An 11,376-nucleotide genomic window follows, 5' to 3' on the forward strand; every position below is an offset into this window, starting at 1 on the left:
AAAAAAAAAAAAAAAAAAAAGTCAAAAGATGCAGCTAGGTACTGTTTGTGGGTCCTCTATGTGTGTTTAATTATAATATTACCATTGAGTTATAAGTTATAAAAACTGAAAATTGCCAAAATGTGTTTTCAGTTTCTATAACTCATAACTCAAAAATTAGAGAATTGAGTGATAGAAACAGAGTTATTGTGCAGCCAAACACACTTTTTGCTATGGGTCCCACTATTTTTTAGAATTAAGTTATGGAAACAAAGAATTGAGTTATGAAAACAGGTAAACCAAACACCCTCTAAGCTGCTTAATTAATTTGTGAATCTCTGTTTCATAACTTTTATTGATGAAAATTGTTACCTGGAAAGTGGATTTCTGCTTTACGCAGAATGAGGTTTGCTAGCATAAGTTTTACGCACTGGATCATTAAAATTAACAATTTCAAAAAATATGCAAAGAACTTAAGTCATGATTTTGTATGGATTTAAGATGAACTTGAATTTTTGAGTGATAGCTTGAGAATAGATAGAGAGTTATGTAACTGTTAGTTATCTGTTTAATAAAATCTAAATTTTTACCCGTTAAAAAAAAATGAATGGTATTAAAACTTTTTAAAAATAATTCATTAACAAATATCTTAAAGACATATATTAACTAAACCCTTAAATAAAAGAAGGGCACTAACTTTTTATATAACGGTTTTGTTTGTATTAGTATGTTTAAAATGTTTAGTTTTCTATTCCATTTTGATATGTCTCAAAATAAAAACCCCTTGGGAAAGTTAATAAATGAAATTCCTAACAAATCATTTATTTTATTTAAAAAGTTAATACCCCTCTTTCATTTCATTAGAATTGATAGAATTGAACTTAAAGATGATAGTTTTGAAATTTTCTATTTCGTTAGAATTGAACTTAAAGACGATAGTTTTGAAAATTTCTATATTTTTATTTAAAAGACAATACATTAAATACTATTTCCTTAAGAAAATTAAATTTTCTAAAAAGCCTCCTTACTTCTTCATTTTAAGATTATGCCATAATTGCTCTCTATTTTTAGGGAGCGCGGTTCATAACCTTTAGCGGTATGAACATTGAGAAATAATATGTTTATAATATTTTTATAATAAATCCTAAGTGATAGATTGTTACTGATTGTTATTGTTGAGACATAAAAGTAATCTTAGTTTTAGTTTCAAATTTGAACCAATAACAACTAATCACTCATGATTTGTTGTAAAATTATTGTAGACATAATTTCAAATTATTGTTTTATCATTTTTCCCATGGTGTATTTGTCAAAATTCATCTTCAATAAAAATATATGAATAATATTACAGACACAAACTATTTTACAACATTTTTACAAACTGCTTATATTGCAAATTTCTTATTAGTTCTAATATGAACCTATCACTAACATCACATTTTTATTTGGAATAACTATTTGAAAAATACTAAAACCTCATCGGTAGTTTGTAAAAATATTATAAAATAATTTATGTCCGTAACATTATTCAAAAGATATTAAGAGCATCTCCAACAGCTATTGTAAAGCTAAATTTGGACCACCAAATGTTACTGTACACACTCCAGCAGCTTCTCCAAATGCACAGCTACTCTAAATTTATTTTTCAAGTTGCTACAGTAATTCTCTTAATTTAGAAATCACTGTAGCAACTCTACTCCCTTATTTTATCTTAAAAAAATACCCGGCTGAATAAAAAAAAAAAAATCTTTCTCTTTTCTCCTGTGTTCTTTGTTCATCTGTGTNAAAAAAAAAAGGAAAAAAAAAAAAAAAAAAAAAAAAAAAAAAAAGAAAGATCGACGAAGGTATGGTCGTTTGTCTGTGTGTGTGAAGTGAGGTCAAGAGGAAAGAAAATAGAAGTAAAATAGAAATCAAAAGATCATGCTAGAGAGTGTTCTAGAATCAAGTAGAAATAGAAAAAGTGAAAAAAAGAAAAAAGAAAAGAGAGAGCTAGAGAATGAAAGAGAGAGTCCGGAGTGTTCTTGAATGTGAGGGAGAAAATGAAAATAAAAGGAGGGGGTGGGGGGATAGATATAGGTGGACACGTGTGTGGAGGATAAAAAGAAAAAAAAGAAAAAAAAGAAAAGAAATAAATGTATGGATGAGAATGAATTGAAAGAAAGAAAAAATAAATAAAAAATAAAAAATTTTAATTGATAAATGCTATCACAATATTTTTACAATAAATTTTAAGCCATAGACTATTATTAGTTAATATTAGTGAGTAAAAAAATAATTTCAGTGGTGAATTCAAATTAAAACTAGTAACAATTTTTTACATAAATTTTGTTGTAAAAGTATTGTGAAAAATGTTATAAACGTAACACTTTTCATTGAAAAATATAATTGTTGGGATGAATATAAGAAAAATAAATGATGATAAAAAAAGAATAATGAATGAATGAAAAAATAATATTTAAATGATGTGGGGTCCATGGGCCTGATAACCTCAGTCCTTCATATAGCAGGCCCAAGGCCCATGCCGAGGAGAGCAAGCTATTTCTGAGGAGAAAGGGGGGAAGCCTATTCTCTTGAATCCACGCCGAGGACACCTTGTCCTCGGCCTGACAGGGTTGATTCCGGGGAGTGGCTAACCCCAAGGTAAGCTGTCACTCTCGCATTTAATGCACTCAACTAACCCCCCTGACCGCATTAATGGAGAGGTAACCCCTTGGCAGGATAACGTTGGTCAGAGTGAGCCACTTGAGTATCGATAAAGCTTCTGATGGGATGGACGACCAGAGAAAAGGGCAAATAGACAATCAACAGATGGAAGCAAAAGATAGGAAGATTAAAACTATAAAAGAAGAGCTAGTAAAGAAAAAAAGAGGGGGAGGAAGAAAAAGGCCTCCTCGGCCACAGGCCAAGGAGCATTTCCTCATTTGTAAGAAAATACTTAGCCATTTTTAAAGATAAGTTTGGGTATGGTGATCAACGGCCAGCACCTAAGCCTGTCAGCCCACTCTCTATAAATGTATTGTTTGGGCTTGTTGGGCTGAAAACCCAACACTCAATTCAAATTGGGTCCTTACAAATGAGATAGAGAATTTGTTGAAAAGTGTATTTGAAAAAGTGAGTAGGTAAAATCTAAATGTTCCTGTTCATTCTTCAAACAGTACAAAATTTAGAGAAGCTGCTGGAAATGCTCTAAGTAAGGATATAATCTTAAACTACATTAACTAAACTTTTATCATCTTTCAGCAGCATAGAACTTGTACCGAAAATAAAAGGTTGGATTTATAGACAAATTTATCAGAAGTAAATCAATTGATTGACACCTGACACCAGACACCTCTAAGTTAAAAATATGATCAAGACCGTCACCTCCAACAATCTACTTATCCAAAAATAAAGAAAAAAGAAAAGAAAAAAGAAGCTTAAATAGTTCAGACACATTTTGAAAAGCATGTTCAAATCCCCGCTTCCAACTATCCAATTATAAAAATAAAAATGTTGACACCCACTTTATAATTCAAAACCATATATCATTATGTAATTGTAACTAAGGTACTTACATTCTACAACAAAAAGGTGGGAGACTTCTCGTATAGTTGTTCAGCAGTTTTCAGTGGCGTGGAATTACATGTTTAAATGTTATAGAAATTCCTGTAAAAAGTGTTACGGTTATCAACGGTTAAAAAACTAAAAATTATTCAGCTACATGTTTACCAAGCAATCTTATGTCACGTTCATTCAAAAAGAACAAAATTAAGGGCTATCTCACATGCAAACAGCGCATTTGCCTTCTACCGAGACATTCCAGCTAAATTTGGCCCAATTTAACAGCTTTGAGCCACTCTTCTTTGACCCATACAACTCTCCATCACTCTGCAACTCCTCTACACACCTCAAGCAGCCTTTGCTGATACTGTTATCCCTATAAAATTAAATCGACCATAAAAACATATAAATATACATAACTATGAAGACTGAAAATGAAATTTAAAATTTTAGTTTTCTGGCGCATGTTAGCAAGAACAATAACAGTTTAGCTAACGTGCGCCCTGAATTAAAAAAAAAAAAAAAAAAAAAATCTTACCTTTTGTTGTGGGATTTTCTTTGTGGTCTCAGTTTCAGCCTTTCATCTAATCTCTCCCTAGCCTCTTTAGCTACTCCTCCCAATTCCACATCCTGATACGCTTGGTGTTCCTGCTTTTGGATCAAATTTAAACAAAATTATTAAAACATTAAAAACAAAAATAAACATATTTATATGTGGAATAGACAATAATAGAGAAAAAGAGATTGAGATTTGAGAAGGGTATGTATGAAAGTATGTATGTATGGATGTATGTATGTAAGTACCATTAAAGAAAAAGTGGTATGATGGGTTTCATTGTTGGTAGGGTATAAAGAAAGACAGGACCGCCTTGTTCCTCCATTGGCAGCCAAATTTGCTGATTCCGGGCCCCCTGCCACGCTCTGATGGAGCCGTCTCCTTCGGGCACATTCAACACCAGGTAGCATTTCCAGCCACTGATTTACAACAACAACAACCCGAGCTCTCTAAAACAAGAAAAGATTTTTTTTTTTTTTTTTTGCCTTGCAAATATTTGTGTGTGAAAGAGAAATATACCCAGATGGAAAAAGATGAAAACTTGGGAAGTGAAAGATAGTGTTGTGTACTTGTATTCAACGACTACGTCTGAAAACGGAAGAAAGCTAAATAGATAGCCTTTAAAAAAGGAAGGAGATAAGAAGGAAGCAAGGAAAGTTCAGTGAAGTAGTCAAAAACTGTGGGCAAGTGGCTAACCAAAACATAATTAATGATAATACAATATAAAAATAGGTGGGCAAAAAGAAGGTGGTTTAAGTGGTTTTACTTTTACCACGTCCAACGTCAATGAAAAAAAAAAAAAAACTGTGAGCCAGCCACGTAGCGTGACTGACCGAACCCTCCAACTTTTTTTTTTTTTTTGAGCCTTAAAGCATTCACATCAGCTCATCTAAATTTTTTGTCTATTTTATACGAAAAAACCTCATCTTTCTATTTTACACTACCACTTTTACAAAACACCCATATCAGTTCATTTATTTTACAAGGTATTTCAATAAAATATTCACTCTACACCATTTTTTTATTATTTTCGTCAACCAACTCCATCCACATATATACACGCCCTCTCTCTCTCTCTTCTGAACAGATCAACTCTCTCTCTCTCTCTCTCTTTCTCTCTTTTCTTCTTTCTCTCATTTCTTCTCTCTTTTCTTCCTTCTCTCACCGGACGATTCATTCCTTATCTCTTTTCTTCCTTCTCTCACCGGCGATCGTCTCATTCCTTCTCTCACCGGCTGATCCAGATCGCTCCACGCTCCACGCTCCACGCTCCGATCAAGCGATACCCACGAGCTCCAGCGACCCAAAACCTTTCTTCACCGGCCGATCCACCCTCCACAAGCACCGATCCATTCTCCACACTTCACCGGCCTACCCACGAGCTCCCAGATCCTTTCTTCACCGGCCAATCCACGCTCCATGCTTCACCGGCCGACCCACGAGCTCCAACAACCAATCCGAGGACCCATGTGTGTGTGTGTGTCTGCACCTTTGTTCTTATTGTGTTGCATTTGGTATTAGTTTCAATGTATTTGTTATTTGAGTGGAAAGTTTTTGTGGGTCTTTTTGGATTTGGTTTAGCTTGAATGGGTTGCCTTCAAAAGTTGTGTTTGCGTTAGATTTATGGGACTTTTACTATCTAGATTTGTATAAATATTTGAGCTTTCTTTCTGTGCTTGTGTGTGGGTTAATTTTCAGTTGATTTGGCGCGCCGGATGCTGTAAGGGTTGGGGAAGAGAGGAAGGAGATGAGATTCCGTTAGAGAGGAGAGAGAAAAAATCATTAAAAAATTAAATACATGAGCTACAGTACCCGTGTAAATTTACACGGGTACTGTAGCTCGTGGATAATTTTAGAAGATTTTACACGAGTTTAACCGGACTGATGTGGGCTGTTTTTGAACAAAAATGTGTAAATTTGAGCATTTTTTTTATTATACATACTTATAAATGAGCTGATGTGAATGCTCTTAGGTTAGTAAAGATTAAGACTCGGTTTGGATATTTTTTATTGGTGAAAACTAAAAATTGAAAATAGTGTAACAAAATAATTTTTAAATATGTAAATAGTGCCGTGAGACCTAATTTTAATAAAAATTTTACTAAAAAAGTACTTGCGGATCCTGTGAACAGTGTACGAAACCCACCATCCAAAAACGCATCGATAGAAAGCGCGCAAAACGCACTTCCCAAATAAGCACTAAAGACTCAAGACCAGAGGGTCGTGATATTATATTGAGCTATATTAATAATAGAAAAATTCTAAGATCATGAAAAATGGCATAATTTGTGTTATTACTTTTCATGTGCATATTGTGAATGGTAGAGAAAGAGTGGTGAGTCAATATGTGAGTGACAATCAATCAATCATAGTTTGACACACAAAATAATTGTGGCAAAAATTGTGACAACTTATTTTCTGCTAGAACTAATCATATTAATATATGGGAAGATTTTGATTCACATGCCCTTTGCGTGCACATATTAGATAAAATCGTGGCTTCTTGATTTCAATTCAATTTTTTTATTTGTGTAAGAGTGTGTAGATTAGTGACTATGTACTAGATGCTACTTTTAAAGCGTTCACATTAGTATGTTTATTAATAGAAAAATAGGTAGAATTTACACAAAAAATTTGATACTGTTTATTTTTATTTAGTTGTTTATTCTTTCTTTACGTATTTCAAGAATAAATAAAGTAAGTGAATGGTGATTGTTGAGAAACAATTTTAAAAATTAAGAAAAAATGATATTTTAATGAAATGTAGTGTAAAATAAATAATTTGATGTGAGATGTTACAAAAAGTGAGTATGTAAAATAGAAAAAATAGGTTTTTATGCTAAAATATACAGGAATTGTTGCACGAGCTGATGCAAATACTCCTAAATTTTAATATAGAAAAAAAAATTAACAGATGATCTAAGTACATTTTTTTAAGACATTTTTAAAAAAAATTATATTTATGAAAAAAGAAAAAAATTTACAGCTTTTTTACATTTTTTATGAAAGAGGCATCAAAATTTTTTTTTTTTTTAAATGGTTCATTTATAAATGTCCTAAGCTAATTGAAACTCACCAATCACTTACACCCCTTGTATTATCTATTAATCACAGTATGTTTGCTAGACATATTGTTTTACTATCCAACATATTATATATGTGTAGAGCTTGTTGCCAAGCTTATTGTTTTACTGCTTACTAATTACTAATAAATAATCTTATGTTGGAGCTTCTGCTTGATGATTGGAGGACTCTATTGAAGAAATTAAATAAATCAATTGTCTAACATATTTTCAAGGAGACAAACCAATGTGCTGATGTATTGGCTAAGTTTGGAGCCACCCTATCTCCTGACTATGTTAATTTTGTTAACTCACCGGCTATAGTGGAGGACTTGCTAGCTTTTAATAAGGCTGAGCTTTATTATAATAGACTTATTCATAATTAATTTATATGATCACTGGTATACCCACACACAAAAAAAAAAAAAAAAAAAAAAAAAAATCGCAATATGTCATATTTGTTGTGGAAACTGATTTGGAATAAATTCAGCAAAAAGCTCCTGTAATTTTAAACTAAAAATTCCTTGATTTTGCAAAATAATCATTTCAGTAAAAAATGTATTATTGAAGTGTTTGGTTGTAATTAAATATTTAAAGCCACGGTGCAGTGATCAGGGTTTTGATTGGGGTATAGATCTTAGGTTCAAACCTTTGAGTGCGACGATGTGATCTTTGTTTAATTTTAGATTTATTACTGCCCTGTACTGCTTGAAATCAATGGTGTTTTAGGTGGAGCAAAAGTCAGACCGTGGCTCAGTCTATCTTACTCTTATTATTCAGGCCCCTCAGCGTTAGTTTCTTAATGAGTAAGCAACTCTGGTCACACCCAAAGAGGACCACCCAACTAATTGCGCCACTCACAAATTTTATTTTTAATTCAAAAAAAAAAAAACCTGAAGTATTGTTTGTTTTTGAATTAATTAAAATACGAATAAATTGGCTACAATTTCTACTAAAAATAATTATCTTAGTTTCATGTTAGTTAGCGCCCGTTTGTTTTTCAATCTCAAACTCACATTTTTACATTTTAAACAACATTACACACATTTTCATACACTTTTTCACCTATACGTATTTGAAAAAATTACAAAAATCTTATCTTAAACTACTCTACTAAACACTTCCTAATTATTAGATTGCATATTTTTAACGCTTTTAATAATTTTAACAATTTCCTGCTACGGTCTTTCATTTTTCTTTTTGGGTCTTCAGGCCTTTGATTTTTCTTCACATATATTCGGCATATTCGGCCCACCCACTTTAGGCTTGCTCCAAGGTAGTTATTGTGGATTCTGGGGAGCTGTCCCGAAGTTAGAAAATGAGGCTTGAACAAGAACAAAGAAGCCCAAACATTGCACAAAATTAAGAAATTGGTTGGAAGCCACCCTAACTTAGGTTGTGTTGGGGATTAGAGTTTAAAGTTATCTTATTTTATTATTTAGTTTGTTTTTGCTACTATTCAGCTTATTTTTGCTATTATTTATGTTGGTGCAAACACAATGATAATGGAAATAACATAAAGAGAAACTGAATAATACTTCTAAATTTTATTAATATAAAGAGAGAAATTATACCACACTATTTGGACTGAAGCGCGACATTTGCTTTCTTTAAGGAGATTCAAGCCATTGGTTCGCTAAACTTTGTAACTAGTGTAGACTGTCTCTGACTTATCTTCCCAGGATACAATAGCTCAACAAGTGTTGTATGGTTAGAACAACCTCTGCACAAAGTGTTCAAACCCAAAACTTCACCAGAAAGAACATCATTCTTTGCCAAGAACCCCTCTATTTTATTTAGTGTATTTTTACAGTAACTTGGATTGGGTCTGAATGAGTCTATTTATACGCTCAATGGCCTCACGAAATTACTACCTAATTTAATTTGATTAATTATGTCAATTATTATGATGTAGTGGGTGCTACAAGATTAATTGTTGAATATTAATCTGATGAGCTAGAGTTACACAATTAATAGTTATAAGGAGTTTCTGAAGAATGAAAATGTCCAAACAGATAGTCCATTAAATGAATTAATGGCTTTTCATTCTCCATAATAAAAATAGAGTATTAATTCGGGTTACTCACTTACCAACGGATATGGTAATTACTCTAAATGGGCTGTCAAGTAGGATGATCCAAGAGGCTGATTCATTTCCATTTTTGATACCTCCATCCTTCACCTCCCCTTGTACACGTATCTAGCCCAATATCTTAGACAATTCATGTTAGCCCATTAATCACCACAATTAGAAAGAATAAAATAGCCTCTCTCCTTTTCAATGTGGGATTAAATATTTTCACTAACTACTCATCTTCCATATTCACTTCCATATCTTTACATTTATGTTGTAACATTTATTCATTTTAATTATTTAATATTAAAATGCTCCAACAATCCCCCACTCATTTTAATATTAAAATTTTTAGTTAAAGAGAGATTACTAGGCAAAGACGGGTCACTATGCATCATAAAGGTGTTCTCTGCATTGAACCTTCACTTAATAAAATAGCGATCTCAACTCCAGAGTCGTAGTGGTCTCCGACTTAAACTATGACTGCTTCAAGGAAATTAAGCGTCACTGCTTACACATAACAACCCAAGTTTTGACATGAGCTTTTATAGCTAGCAATTTACAGCTATGTGCTGATCCTGGTTTCATGAGTGTATTTGAGATTAAGTCCAAATCTCATAGGAAGCGGTCCCACCCTCACGCTCACATAGGTGAAATTTTGTCAAGGGTGCTCTTGTAATTCTAACACCCCACTCATACGAGCTACAAATTCCATTAAGAGTTTTTTTACTCAACCTTTCCACATTACAGGATAAATGTACTTACATCATAAGGATGAACAATTAAAAAATTATTTACAAAATAAATAATTAAAAAAATAAATTGTGTATTTCTTATGACCATCATATGATTCGTTTTTTCCATTGAACCAAATTTTCTGGATCTCTAGTACTTGAGTTGGGTATCCTTGTGTTGGGTATCCTCATACATGGCTCATAATTCTATGGACTTTAGTCTCATCTCCCTCGATGTATTCTAAACTCTATCTTTTGCCAAGGCATTGGTAAATGTATCTACAAGATTATCATTAGATTTAATATAATCCATAGTTATGATGCCACTACTCAAATAAGATCGCATGGTACTGTGCTTTCTTCTTATAGGTATGAATTTACCATTGTAGTAGCGGTTTTTAACTCTACCTATTGTAGCAGTGCTATCACAATGAATTAATTAGGTGGAATTGGCTTTTTCCAAAGTGGAATTTCATATAACAAATCTCTAAGCCATTTGCCTCTTCACTAGCTGAAGCTAATGCTATTAATTCAGCTTCTATTGTTGAATTAGCAATTATTGTTTGCTTTTTAGATTTCCAACAAATAGCACCATTACGTAAGGTAAAATATAACTAGTGGTAAAGAGAGAATCACCTGACAAAGTATTCCAATCGGCATCACTAAAAGCTTCAATCATAGTAGGATACTTTTTATAAAATAAGCCATAATTTTTGGTACTAATTAAATATCTTTTGACTCACTCAATAACTAGCCAATGATCTTTACTAGGCTTGCTAGTAAATTTGCTAAGCACTCCTACTGCATATGCAATATCAGGTCTAGTACAATCAGTAGCATAACGCAAACTACCAATGATACTAGCATAATCCTTTTGATTAAAAATCTCATCATCATTATTTACAAGAAATAAATGAACACTAGAATCAAAAGGAGTAACTACACTTTTGTGATCATGAAAATTATATTTTCTCAATATTTTCACAACATAATGTAATTGATCAAGATATATTCCATCACATGCTTTTATAATTTTCATGCCCAAAATAAAATTAGCCTCACCAAGATCTTTCATATCAAAATGGATTTTAAGCATATTTTTTGTCTCATTTATAACATGCATATTTGAGCCAAAAATCAACATATCATCCGCATAGAGGCTAATAATAACATGTAAATTATTTCATGATTTAGAATAAATACATTTATTACATTCATTTGATTTATAACCATTCTCAATCATGCAGGAATCAAACTTTTCATCCCACTGTTTAGGTGCTTGTTTTAAGCCAGATAGGGATTTAGTTAGCTTACTTACCTTGCTTTCTTGTCCAAGCTCTACAAAGCCTTCGGGTTAATTCATATAAATCTCTTCCTTTAGGTCCCCATTTAGAAAAGCAGTTTTTACATCCATTTGATGAATTTTCAAAT

General features: G+C 32.4%; 1 protein-coding gene across 4 annotated transcripts in view; it reads right to left on the bottom strand.

Moving 5' to 3' along the window:
- LOC111988926 (uncharacterized) overlaps positions 1-4,694 on the bottom strand; it is a 7,099-nt gene extending 2,405 nt beyond the window's left edge. For 2 of the 4 annotated variants that reach the window (XR_002880490.2, XR_010628905.1), the window contains exons 1-4: positions 4,324-4,694; positions 4,058-4,170; positions 3,743-3,895; positions 3,534-3,624 (exon numbers count right to left, since the gene is read on the bottom strand). Coding sequence is in view for 2 of the 4 variants with exons in the window: in XM_024020732.2 (XP_023876500.1) it covers positions 3,606-3,624; positions 3,743-3,895; positions 4,058-4,170; positions 4,324-4,485 (447 nt within the window). In the remaining 2 variants the exon portion in view is untranslated. Of the gene's footprint in view, positions 1-3,413; positions 3,625-3,742; positions 3,896-4,057; positions 4,171-4,323 lie in introns of those variants that run through there. The other 2 variants (XM_024020732.2, XM_024020733.2) reach the window with 2 other exon arrangements.
- Between the last annotated feature and the right edge of the window lie 6,682 nt (positions 4,695-11,376).

Source organism: Quercus suber, unplaced genomic scaffold (genome assembly GCF_002906115.3).
Source record: "Quercus suber isolate HL8 unplaced genomic scaffold, Cork oak 2.0 scaffold_6, whole genome shotgun sequence".
NCBI classification, from domain to species: Eukaryota; Viridiplantae; Streptophyta; class Magnoliopsida; order Fagales; family Fagaceae; genus Quercus; species Quercus suber.